Genomic DNA, 14,025 nt, shown 5'->3' on the forward strand with positions numbered 1-14,025 from the left:
AATTTATAAACACTTACCATTTAAAGTTGTCACAGATCATTTTACTTATTTGGGTATTACAATTACCAAGAAACATAAGGGTTTATTTAAAGTTAATTTTTTACTTTTAATTGAACAAATCAAGCAACTTGTTACCAGGTGGTCCCCATTATCTCTGTCAGTGGTTGGTCGAATTAATACTATCAAGATGATAGTATTACCCAAATTTTTATATTTATTCCAAGCATTACCAATTTTTATTCCTAAATCTTTTTTTTGATATTATTGACTCCAAAATATCCTCGTATGTGTGGCAGAATAAAAATCCGAGATTAAGTAAAAAATATTTACAGAAGCCTAAGAAGGAAGGTGGTTTTGCTTTTCCAAAACTGAGATTTTACTATTGGGCAGTTAATATTCAGTATTTAATATTTTGGACACAAGAATCGGTCATAGTACCTTGCCCACAATGGGTAAATCTGGAGTGTAAATCTGTACAAGACTTCTCATTGTTTTCTATTTTAGGATCTTCGCTTCCTTTTGCTTTATCTAAACCGAATAAACAAATAACTAATCCTGTAGTTAAACATACATTAAGAATATGGTTTCAATTTCGTAATTTCTTTGGCTTGAATAATCAAGCCCTATTATATCTAACTTCTTTTTCCAGCCCTCTTTTATGGACCAAGCCTTTGTGTTATGGAAAACAGAAGGTATAACATGTTTTCGTGATCTATTTTTAGATAACAGTTTTATGTCCTTTGAACAGCTATCCAGCCTAAAACTCTTTTTTTTTTAGATACTTGCAAGTTAGAAATTTCTTGAATGTTAGTATTTTCTGAAATTATGACCAGTGGACATTACAGAAAAAATTATAGCTCTGAATCCTTGCCAGAAGGGTTAAGTAGCCATCATTTATCATATGATCATGAAAATACAGCCAGGAGTATCAGAAATAATTAAGAAGGAATGGGAAAAAGAACTTCACTGTCTTATACCCACAGAGCAGTGGGAGAAAATTTTACAATTAGTCAATTCTTCTTCTATTTGTGCTAAACATGCCTAATACAATTTAAGGTTGTTCATAGGGCTCACATATCCAAGGATAAACTCGCTCAATTTTATTCTAATGTTAATCCAACCAGTGACAGATGTCATTCTGAAGTCGCTTCATTGACCCACATGTTCTGGTCTTGCCCCTGTTTGCAAAATTATTGGAAAGATCTTTTTGGTATTATTTCAACAGTTCTGAATATCAAATTGCAACCACATCCTATTACTGCAATTTTCGGTTTACCAAAGGTGGATAATAGTCGTTTATCCCCCCTCAGCCCGGCGGATGATTGCATTTGTTACATTAATGGCTAGAAGATCTATCCTATTGAATTGGAAAGAAATTAATCCTCCAACTATATTTCAGTGGTTTTCTCAAACTATTTCTTGTTCGAGTTTAGAAAAATTACAAGTGTTGTCTTTGACCCTTCAGTTAAATATGAAGAAATTTGAAGACCATTTATTCAACATTTTCATATAAGCTAAACTGACTTTTCCTAAACCTTACTTTTATATAATGCAATGGCCCATGTCGGTTAGGTTTTTTTTTCATTTTTTTTGGGGGGGGGAAGTTTTCTTATTTTCTCCATTTTTTCTAACCACTATGAGTTTGGGAGGTTAATATCATCTATTTGTATTTATACTTTAACCTATTAATTATTTACCCTCAAGCTCTTTGTATTTATGTTTGTTTAAAATCAATAAAAAGATTTAAAAAGAAAGGACTATTCTGAGGAAAGGGTGGAATAGGCGCAACGGGCCGAGTGGCCAGGCATGCTCCTGTTACTTATTTTCTAAAGCACGAGTTTACCTTTGCGCCTTGTTCTCCCTTTGTTTTCAGCCGTTCGGATTGCACAGGGGAGCGGTGAGAGCTCCGGAGATCCATCGACAGCCGCTGCGGGGCAGCTCCCGTCTCCCAGCAGGAAGGGACGGGTCTGGGAGACAACTGCAGACAACAGGCCCCGATCCTCGGCGGGGAAAGGCCGGGCGCTCTCCGTGTAGCTGAAACATCTCACGGAATCTCCGCCGGTCTCTTCAGCTCTGCCTTCGAAAGGATTCACGACCCGCCGGTGGTGCAGCCGAAACCCGAGGCGCAGCTCCCGGTCTCCGGGCTCACTCGGTCCCGGTTCCAAACACAGGCCCGGCCGGGCGCTCAGCGTCCCGCCCACTGGCACCCCTCAGCCAATGGGAGCACCCCTCTCCCAGCGCCGGTCGCTGATTGGCTGTGAGTGTGTGAGGACGGGCTGCTGCTGGGAGCTGGAGATGTCAGTCACAGTTTGTTCTCAGAATTAAAGCAAGTTTCCCGAAACTCAAATTGCAAAATAAATTTTATTATCAGAGTCCAGATAAGTCACCACATACAACCCCGAGAAGCATTTTCCTGCAGACATACTTAGAAAAAGTATAGAATAGTAACCATAACAGAAGCATGCAGTGAAAGATCAGCCAGAGTGCTGAAGGTAACAAACTGTGCAAATACAGGGAAATAGCGATAAATAACGAGACATGAAATGACCGCAGCGGCTGCTGATGGATCTCCGGAGCTCTCACCGCTCCCCTGTGCAATCCGACAGGCTGAAGGCCAGGGGAGAACAAGGCGCAAATGTCAACTCGTGATTTAGGAAATAAGAAACAGGTGCAGGCGTTGTCATTCGGCCCGTTGCGCTGTTCTGACCCTCACTCAGAACATGGCTGATCTTTGACCTCAGCGCCACTTTCCTGCAATGTTCCCAACATCGCCGAGCCCCTAAATATGACAGTTTAATTTAGGAAACTTTTGGAGAAAACTCCAAATATTCACCGCACTGTGTTGGGGAAATTTCTCCTCATCTCAGTCCTGCTGAGGTGATCTCGGATTTTGAGTCTGTGATCACTGGTTCCACTGCCCAGCCAGGAGAAACATCATTCCTGCCCCTACCCTGTAAATACCCTGTGAGACTGTGTCTGTCTCAGTCAGGAAGCTTCTCCATGTGAACCTTGTGTTAATGAAATTGGTGACAGTTCTTTCAGACCAGCAGCTTTGACCACAAGAACACCAGACAGTGGTCAGCACGGAATGTCCTGCAGTTACTGCAGGAGAAGGACTGGATGGACACAGTGGAGTGGTTCCCTGAGCAGACAGTCCAGACCATCTGGCAGAATGCCTCATCACCAGATCTCACCGACAGGCACCAAGACCTCACCTGTCTGGCGGCGAGAGGGTCCCTCCCAGTCTGATCCTTGCTGCATGCCCGGAGATCACTCCCACAGCGCGCTGCCCCGAGATTACTGCAGTGGAGACGAGAGGGCCCCTCCCAGTCTGATCCTTGCTGCATGCCCGGAGATCACTCCCACAGCGCGCTGTCCCGAGATTACTGCAGTGGAGACGAGAGGGCCCCTCCCAGTCTGATCCTTGCTGCATGCCCGGAGATCACTCCCACAGCGCGCTGTCCCGAGATTACTGCAGTGGAGACGAGAGGGACCCTCCCAGTCTGATCCTTGCTGCATGCCCGGAGATCACTCACACAGCGCGCTGTCCCGAGATTACTGCAGTGGAGACGAGAGGGCCCCTCCCAGACTGATCCTTGCTGCATGCCCGGAGATCACTCCCACAGCGCGCTGTCCCGAGATTACTGCAGTGGAGACGAGAGGGCCCCTCCCAGTCTGATCCTTGCTGCATGCCCGGAGATCACTCCCACAGCGCGCTGCCCCGAGATTACTGCAGTGGAGACGAGAGGGCCCCTCCCAGACTGATCCTTGCTGCATGCCCGGAGATCACTCCCACAGCACGCTGCCCCGAGATTACTGCAGTGGAGACGAGACGGTCACTCGCCTCTTTGCGGACTGTGGGCTGGGGAAGATCTGTGTAGAAAGATGCAAGGGCCTGTGTCACAGCTGCTGCGTGACAAAAGGCTCACTGATCCTCGGGCTGTTCCCAGGACGCGCAGGAAAACGGACAGCGAGTGCTGCTGGAAGATCATCAACTCGGGGAAAGACGCTCGAAACTTGTTGGCCTGCCATCACACCGAGATGTCCGGAGAGCAGCGGTTCCCAACCTGGGACCACGGTTACTGGTATTGGTCTTTGGCATTAAAAAAATGTTTGGGAACCCCTGTCATACAGGAATGCTGCCGACTGGCACATTCCAGACTACAGGGATCCTCTACACCGGACAGGGGGAGGCCGGGTTGGCTGAGGAAGCCTCACAGTTATTGTAGTAGTGAACCACCCCAGGGGGACACATGGCTTCTCCTTTCAGCGCAGGACTTCAATCGTCTTCCAGGGGAAGGTCCTTCCGACCGCAGGGATGAGGCCTTTTGAGATTCAGCTGACGTTTTTGTCGCTCGGGGTTTTTAAGAGATGGGGTTGCTGGCCATATGGCCAACCCTCCTCCGCTCGTAGCCGGGCTTAGACAGTCCATGGCCGCGTTTTCTTATCTGTTGCCTGTTTAATGTGTTTTTGATCCCACACTAAACATAGAAAGGGCCAGAATTTCCACTGAACACATCCAGCAGCAGAATGTTCATTCCCTGAGACTGCAGCGCGCGTAGTGGCCAATCGCGGTACTGCAGGGGATCAGCAACTCCCCGAAAGTGAAAGCATTCTGAATCAGGAAGTGCTGGGAGTTAACATGGCTTCGAAAGGAGAGACCGAGAGTTTGAGCGAGGAGGTGATTTGTCCCGTCTGCCTGGATTTCTTCACCGATCCGGTTATTCTGGAGTGCGGACACAACTTCTGTCGCTCTTGTATCACACAGTATTGGGAAAGGGAGGAGAGAAACTCCTGCCCGGAATGTAGAGAGGAGTTTGCTGACCGCACCCTCAGGGTGAATCGGGCCTTAGCAAATCTGGCAGAAAAATTTCGAAATCTAAACCTGAACCCGAAAGGGAAGGAAAGTAAACGTCACTGCGAGGAACATGAGGAAGAACTGAAGCTGTTTTGTGAAACGGACAAGACGCTGATCTGTCTGGTCTGTGCAGTGGCGGAGGAACACAGAGAGCACCGCTTCAAGCCGGTTAAAGAAGCTGTTAAAAACTACACGGTAAAACTAACATTAATTTAATACTTAACGCATTTCCTTAACAAACACATCACTCTCTGCAACTTCCACCATCTCCAACGGGATTCTAGCATCTCTCCGTCCCACAGCCCACCTCCGCACCCCGCAACTCTCCGCTCTCCATACGGATCGCGGTCCACGTCCTGTATCGCCCTGATCCACTCGCTCCTCCCCACTGATCTCCCTCCTGCCACCGACACCTGCAAACGGGACAAGTGGGACCTGACTCCTAACCTCCTCCCTCGTCACCATTCAGGGCCGCAAACAGCCCAGATTGTCCTCTCGTACTAGATTCCTTCTTCTCTAGCCCTTTACCTCTCCCACCTATCTCCTCTCAGCTTCTCACTTCAACACCCTCCCCCACGTCCCCCCTCACGTTGTGTTACCTGTCACCTGTCAGCTGGTTCTCATCCCCAACCTTTATATTCTGGCTTCTGTCCCATTCCTTCCCAGTCCTGATGAAGGGTCTCATCCCGGAACACCGGCTGTTTATTTCCCCTGAATAGATGCTGCCTGACTCACTGAGTTCCTCCGGCATTTTGTGTGATAATCGGGTTTGATCACCGGTTTCTTTTGATGCATCTTTGTTTCTATTTCCTTCACTCTCTGACTTCCAGGATCAGTTAAAATCTTCCTTAGACTCTCTCACAAAAAAGAAATCAGACTTCCAGGAAAAGGAGCAGCAACAGAAAGAGAAGATTTCCGGAGTTCGGGTGAGGCTTCCTGAGCGCAATTTCTGATATTACTGTCGAGTTTTGTTCAATTCAATGCAGATTAGCAGAGTATCGCAGCTCCAGTGACCTGGGTTCGATCCTGACCTCTGCTGCTGTCTGTGTGGAGTTTGCATGCTCTCCCTGTGGCCACGAGAGACTCGGACACATCCCAACGACATGACGGATGAATGGCTAATTACCGTTAACCCTGTGAAGGTGGGGTGGGTGTGCGTGAATCAGATGGGAGCTTATGGGTCATAAGTGAGAATAGGTTTCAGGAAAACGTGAGGGAATGGTGTTGACGGGAATGCACTCAGAAGTAGCATGGACTCCAATAGACCGAACTTAACGACAAAAGGAAACAGAGCACAGCAGTGCAGAATATTAATCTTCACCTTTCATTCAACAGGAACAGTCACACAGCCTTCAGTCCCACATCACATCCCAGTTTGCTGAACTGCGCCAGATTATCACTGAGAAAGAGCAGAGCTTCCTCAGGGATCTCAGGGAAGAAGAGAAGAGGATTCTCGACACAATGGAGAAAAATCTTCGAGAGATTCAAGAGAATATAAGGATTATTCAGGAGGAAATCACTAAGTTAAAGGAACAGATGGATCAAAAAGACAGTGTGATATTTCTCAAGGTGAGGGATTATATTTCAATTTGTTTCTGTCAAATTGAACTAAATGAACAGTGGTATATTTGAAATAAACACAGCACCGAGGCCAATTCTAACAAATCAATTGTCGCAGTGAAGGTCAAGTCTCTGGATGCTTTCAAGAGAGAGTTAGATAGAGCTCTTATAGATAGTGCGGTCAAGGGATATGGGGAGAGGGCAGGTACAGGGTACTGACTGTGTATGATCAGCCATGATCACAGTGAATGGCGGTGCTGGCTAGAAGGGCCGAGTAGCCTACTCCTGCACCTATTGTCTATTGTCCCAAAACTGAACTTCCACAACTTCTGTACATCCCAGGACAGAATGCAATCTTTTCTGAAATGATTTACTCTGATTATAACACAGAGCTGCTGACTGTTTCCTTAATTACCGCATTAAATATCCTCTAAAATTCCCATTAACACCCAGTTCCAGTCACAGGCTGTGAGTGTGTCTGGTGCGGTGGGTGTGAGGGTCTCTCTGTCAATCAGTGAGAACAAAGAATGTGACCCGCACACCAGACATATCCTCCATAACTGGTTTCCGTCAGATTACGGAAAATTTCACTGTCTCTACTTTTTCCGATAAGTTTTACATGGGATTGTGTCCCATTCTCCGTCATGAGCAGGCCATTCGGTCCATCTTCTCCTACCAATTACCCTCGGCACAATCCTCCGGCCACTTACTCAACACAACCAGCAACAGTGCCCTGAACTCCCTGGTCCCTCACGTGTTTATCCAGCCTCCCCATTACATTCAATCTCTGCTGTTCCATTTCAACCATTCCTGTGGCACTGAGTTCCACATCCTCCTCACTAAATTTCTAGTGCAATTTGTTAAAATCCATCTGGAATTACATCTCCCCACAAGTCTCCCCATAAATAGAGGTACTTCCTCCACCCACACACAATCACATACATCACTGATCTTAAATTCCTCCATCCTATCACACTGACGTCATATCCAGATGATAATGCACAGCCTGTCCTGTCTTCACTGTAAGTTTCATCCTCTCAGTAATGGTCTGACATTCAGAAACTTTCCCTGTAAGTTACCCCGTGGTTCGGTATTGTCCGTGTGTGTGAGTGATTCCGGGAGTGGGAATTTTCAACACTTTGTAATGATTTGGATGAAATTCAGGATGTGGACAGTAAGTCCAAGTGTAATCAGATTTGTGTTTTATTTATTTCAGCAGGAAGCTCGTCGGAACAGAAGGTAGGACATGCTCTTTACTGAAACCCTGAATGGATTTGTAAAATAGTTCAGAACTGCAATTTCTAACCAGCAGTTTAATATTTACAGGATTAATGACGATGTTCAGGAATTGTCAGTGACAGATGAGACCCTACCGGTTGAAAAATTCGATCACCCCTATTGGTTGAAAACAGTGCTGAGAGAAACGCTTGATGCTATTAATCGAGGTAAAACTTACAAAGATTCATTTCTCCTTGTTTATAAAGCTCAATTTAGTTCCAATTTGATGCAAAGATTGTCTGTAATACTGGGCTGAAGGGGAACTGAAGTTTATTCCACATCAACCCCACCGACTGGGAGGCATCACTGTCACATGGTCAGCTGGAGATGTCAGACCCCTGAACACACCAGCACAGGGTCACAATACAACCAATACACGGGACTGGCAGATGAACCACCCTGTCCTGATCCCAGGCACACTGCACTAACACACCAGGACATGAGTTAGGATCTACCAGAGGAACTGGGAATTTAATACTGATGATAATATTGTAGGGAATAAAAGCGGGTATCAGTGTGGTGACAGGGATTGTCAGGAAAATACACAAGTCCTTCATGTGCCCTGTGAGTGCAGACTCTGACTGACACAGGTCTTCCCCCTTCCGGATCAGCATCTCTCACTGTTGTTAGAGGCAGAAGAGGGGAGTGGTCGTGATCGGGGACTGAATCGCCAGGGGAACAGACAGGAGAATCTATTGATGTGAACGGGAAATAAGGTGGATGATCTTGTTGCACGATTACCGATTGTCAGGTATCACGGAATCATTGCTGAAGGATTGTTGTAGTTGGAATCTGAATGTCCAAGTTTACAGAATGTATCGGAGGAAGGAAGGAAGGCTGATGGGGTGGTGTGGCTCTGCTGGTAAATCAGCAGCAAGATGTGACATAGGATTGGAAGATGTTGAATCTTTTGGGTTGAGGTAAGGAACTGCAAAAGTAAAAATGACACTGACACCAGTCATATACAGGCCTCCCAACAGTCAGTGGGTTGTGGCCCACAGATTACAACTGGAAATAGAAAAGGCTGATGAAAAGGACAATGTTATGATAACCATGGGAGATTTCAACATGCAGGGCAATTGGGAACATCAGGTTGGTAAAGGATCTCAAGAGAGTGAGTTTGTTGAATGCAATGTGGTGGCTTTCTAGAGCAGTTTGTCGTTGAGCCTACTCGGGGAACAGCTCTACTGGATTGGGTGTTATGTATTGAACCAGAGGTGAGTAGTTAAAAGAACCCTTAGGAAGCAGGGTGCTCACAACATGACTGAGTTCAACTTGAAATTTGATCAGGAGAAAGTCTAACATTGTAGTATTTCAGAGGAGTGAAAGAAATTACAGTGGACTGAGAGAGGAGTTGGCCAAAGCAAATTGGAAGGAGATGCTGGCAGGGATGAGAGCAGAACAGAAGTGGTGTCAGTTTCTGGGAAAATGAGGAAGGTGAAGGACAGATGTATTCCAAAAATGAATAAATACTCAAATGGCAAAATAGTACAACCTAAAGGTTAACATGCAGGTATAGTCAGTGGTGAGGAAGGCAAATCCAATGTTAGCATTCAATTCAAGGGGTTTAGATAGCATTCAATTCAAGAGCAGGGATGTGATGCTGAGGCTTTATAAGGCACTGGTGAAGCCTCACCTTGAGTATTGTGAACAGTTTTGGGCTCCTCATCTAAGAAAAGATGTTCTGGCATTGCAGAAGGTTCATTTCATAAGGATGATTCCAGGAATGAAAGGGTTATCATACGAGGAACGTTTGATAGCTCTGTGTCTGTACTCGCTGGAATTTAGAAAGATGAGGGGGGATCTCATTGAAACCTTTCGAATGTTGAAAGTCCTAGACAGAGTAGATGTGGAAAGGATGTTTCCCATGGTGGTGGAGTTTAGGACAAGAGGGCACAGCCTCAAGATAGAGGGGGGTCTATTTAAAACAGATGCGGGGAAATTTGAGCCAGCAGCTGGTGAAATTGTGGAACTTGTTGGGTGTATTTAAGGCAGAGCTTGATAGGTTCTAGATTGGACACAGTATCAATGGTTACGGGGAGAAGACCAGGTAGTGGGGCTGAGGAGGGAAAAAAAGGATCAGCCATGATTGAATGGCGGAGCAGACTCGATAGGCAAATGGCCTAATTCTGCTCGTATGTCTTATGGTGATCAGACCACTACATTGAAGCATTGTGAGAATGAGCTCGGACACACCGACAAGCATTGACATGGGTCAAGATTTCATCTCGGGAGAAGCACACACAGAATAACCGGCCTGGCAAAGCTCCCTCACACACATACACAGGAAGGACTGGCAGATTGTAGTCAGAGCCTCAGCAATGTACGTTGTTATTTCCCTCAGTAACCTGGAAACCAATCTCTTCAGAGACAGTCATTTATTCATTTAAACAACTCAACACACCAGACATGTGATGACACACTGTAACATACAAATTCTTCAATGTGCACACTCTCCTTCAATATGTATACCACCACACGGATATTTACCACAATCAACACACACACACACACACACACACACACACACACACACACACACACACACACACACACACACACACACACACACACACACACACACACACACACACACACACACACACTCACACACACAGGATATACTATCAGAGTGTGACACACGGCCACAGAAATAGGCACAAATTCCCATTTAGGATTGAAATCTGCGGTCCTTACCCAGTCTGTCTGTTCTGTGGCACTGAGCTGCCCTCTGACGTGACGTCACATCAACACTTCACAGACAGACTCCGGGGTGAGATTCCTCAGGAGGATGATCTGGGAGGGTTTGATGGATGTTGAACTCACGGCCCACTTCATCAATCTGCAAGACTAAGATGTCTTCTTGAGCCTGGCCCATTTGTGTGTGTTTGCCCCCCCCCCCATCCCTCTAACCATTTCCCATCTGTGTACCTGCCCAAATTTATTTTAAAATATTTTATTTTTACCTGTTTCTACAGCATCTGAGGGCAAATTCCATTTACCAACCTCCCTCTCTATGAGAATGTTACCCGATAGACCACTGAGAAAAATTTCCCGTCTCACTTTCAATCTGAGGCCTCTGGTTCTGTACTCCCATTTCTTGGAAAAAGAATCTTTATTTAAGCTCCTTATGAATTATTTCCCTCGATAAGGGGTCATACCTGAACATCCTACACTACAGCTGAATAGCCCAAGCTTATGCACTCTCTACTTTTAACCCAAGCCCCCAGTCCGGGTAACATCCTCCTGAAGCCTCCTGTCCAGTGTAATGACATCCTCCCCATATTCGGGAACCGGAAATGCAGACAATGCTCCAGGTGTGGACTATCATCGACATCAAAGGCCTTGCTGAATTTCATGTGGACAGTGTGGAATAGACTGATGAATACAGGACTGAAGGTGTTTTTTTAGATTGGGAAAAGAAGGGCGGCGTGGGAGCTAAATTCTGAAGGAAGGCAGTTCTGTAAAAAACTTCGCGTACAAGCACAACGAGACTGCGCAGGACAGCGCGGAGAGTTTAAAAAGATGACCACCCTATACAGCGGGCAGCGGACTGGGTGGCAGCAGATTGTAGGGCTCTGGCTCAACGGGCTTAGGCGGTAATGGGAAGAGGCGAGAGCGAGGCACCGACTCTTTTCCTCCCCTTGGCAAATCGGTCCGGACGGACGGGGTAATAGCAGGGCACATTAGCTAACGGTTTAAAAAGTCCGTGTGTTTGGCGAAGTAAGTGGGTGAGTAGACCTATCTTTCTTTGTTTCATTCCTGTAGAATTAGTTAGCATGTCTGCAGGGTTAGTGCTTTGTTCAGGGTGTCAGATGTGGGAATCCTGGGAGACCTCCAGCCTCTCTGATAGCCACATCTGCACCAGGTGAACCGATATTCAGCTCCTCGGAGACCGTGTTAGGGATCTGGAGCTGCAGCTTGATGACCTACTGCTTATTAGAGAAAATGAAGAGGTGATAGACAGGAGCTACAGGGAGGTAGTCATCCCTAGGCTACAGGGGTCAGAAAACTGGGTGACTGTCAGGAGTGGGAAGTGAAATGCCCGGATAGTGGAGAGCACCCCTGTGGCTGCCCCCCCTCAGCAACAAGTATATCGTTTCAGATTCTGTTGAGGGGGATGACCTGACAGGGGACGGCCACGATGACCGGGTCTCTGGCACTGAGCCTGGCACTGTTGTGCAGGAGGGAAGGAGGGAGAAGAGGAATGCGGTAGTCATAGGGGATTCCATAGTCAGGGGAACAGACAGGAGATTCTGTGAGCCTGATAGAGATACCCGCATGGTGTGCTGCCTCCCAGGTGCCAGGGTACGGGATGTCTCGGATCGGGTCCAGAATATCCTGAAGGGAGAGGGCGAGCAGCCAGCTGTCTTGGTACATGTTGGTACCAATGACATAGAGAGGAAAAGGGAGGAGGTCCTGAAGAGAGATTTCCGGGAGTTAGGAATGAAGCTGAGAAGCAGGACCTCCAGGGTAGTAATCTCAGGATTGCTACCTGTGCCACGTGCTAGCGAGGGCAAGAATAGTAGGATCAGGCAGATGAATGCATGGCTGAGAGACTGGTGCAGGGGGCAGGGCTTCAGATTCTTGGATCATTGGGATCTCTTTAGGGGGAAGTATTACCTGTTCAAAAAGGACGGGTTACACCTGAACCATAGCGGGAATGTTTAATGGAGCTGTTAGGGAGGGGTTAAACTAATTTGGCAGCGGGATGGGAAACCGGAATGATAGAGCGGAGGAGGGGGAAAACAGAAATAAATCTAAGATAGTGAGCGGGAAAGATGTCAGGAAGGACAGACAGGTGATGGGGCAAATTTGCAGCCACTGGGATGAGTTGCAGTGCAATCAAAACAAAAAGTACCAAATACTGGACTTAATGTGTTATACTTAAATACACACAGCATAAGGAATAAGGTGGATGATCTTGTTGTACAGCTACAGATTGGCAGGTGTAATTTTGTGGCCATCACTGAGACGTGGCTAAAGGATGCATGTCTCCGAGAGCTGAACGTCCAAGGATACACGGTGAATCAGAAGGACAGGCAGGTAGGCAGAGGGAGTGGCGTGGCTTTATTGGTAAGAAATGATATTAAATCATTAGAAAGAGGTGACATAGGATCGGAAGGTGCAGAATCTTTATGGGTTGAGCTAAGAAATCGCAGGGGTAAAAGGACCCTGATGGCAGTTATATACAGGCCTCCTAACAGCTGCAGTGATGTGGACTACAAATTACAACAGGAAATAGAAAAGGTTTGCCAGAAGGGCAGTGTTATGATAATTGTGGGGGATTTTAACATGCGAGTGGATTGGGAAAATCAGGTCGACACTGGATCTCAAGACAGAGAATTTGTAGTGTGTCTACGAGATGGCTTTTCAGAACAGCTTGTTGTTGAGCCCACTAGGGGATCAGAGGTACTGGATTGGATATTGTGTAATGAACCAGAGGTGATTAGAGAGATTGAAGTGAAGGAATCGTTAGGAGGCAGTGATCGTAACATGATTGAGTTCACTGTGAAATTTGAGAAAGAAAAGCCGAAATCCGATGGTCGGTATTTCAGTGGAGTAAAGGAAATTACAGTGGCATGAGAGAGGAACTGGCCAAATTTGACTGGAAAGGGACACTAGCGGGAAGGACGGCAGAGCAGCAGTGGCTGGAGTTTATGCGAGAAGTGAGGAATGTGCAATACAGATATATTCCAAAAAAGAAGAAATTTTCGAATGGAAAAAGGATGCGACTGTGCCTGACAAGAGAAGTGAAAGCCAAAGTAAAAGCAAAGGAGAGGACATTCAAGGAAGCAAAAATTAGTGGGAAGATAGAGGATTGGGAAGGTTTTAAAAACTTACAAACGGAAACTAAGAAGGCCATTAAGAGGGAAATGATGAACTATGAAAGGAAGCTAGCGAATAATATCAAATAAGATACTAAAATCTTTTTCAAGTATATAAAGAGTAAAAAAACAGGTGAGAGTGGATATTGGACCGATAGAAAATAATGCTGGAGAAATTGTAATGGGAGATAAGCAGATGGCTGAGGAACTGAATGAGTATTTGCATCAGTCCTCACTGAGGAAGATATCAGCAGTATGCCGGACACTCAAGGGTGTCAGGGAAGAAAAGTGTGCGCAGTCACAATTATGACAGAGAAAGTACTCAGGAAGCTGAATAGTCTAAGGGTAGATAAATCTCCAGGACCAGATGGAATGCACTCTTGTGATTTGAAGGAAGTAGCTGTGGAGATTGTGGAGGCATTAGCAATAATCTTTCAAAAGTCAATAGACTCTGGCAATGGTTCCGGAGGAGTGGAAGATTGCAAATGCCACTCTGGTATT

The 14,025-nt window shown here is 46.2% G+C and overlaps 1 protein-coding gene across 1 annotated transcript in view; it reads left to right on the top strand.

Moving 5' to 3' along the window:
* LOC140721919 (uncharacterized) overlaps window positions 1–7,952 on the top strand; it is a 65,665-nt gene extending 57,713 nt beyond the window's left edge. The window contains exons 4-7 of the mRNA XM_073036741.1: window positions 5,689–5,784; window positions 6,194–6,427; window positions 7,635–7,657; window positions 7,745–7,952. Coding sequence (XP_072892842.1) covers window positions 5,689–5,784; window positions 6,194–6,427; window positions 7,635–7,657; window positions 7,745–7,952 — 561 coding nt within the window. The remainder of the gene's footprint in view (window positions 1–5,688; window positions 5,785–6,193; window positions 6,428–7,634; window positions 7,658–7,744) is intronic.
* The last annotated feature ends 6,073 nt before the right edge of the window (window positions 7,953–14,025 follow it).

The sequence above is a fragment of the Hemitrygon akajei genome, unplaced genomic scaffold, assembly GCF_048418815.1.
Source record: "Hemitrygon akajei unplaced genomic scaffold, sHemAka1.3 Scf000064, whole genome shotgun sequence".
Taxonomy (NCBI): Eukaryota; Metazoa; Chordata; class Chondrichthyes; order Myliobatiformes; family Dasyatidae; genus Hemitrygon; species Hemitrygon akajei.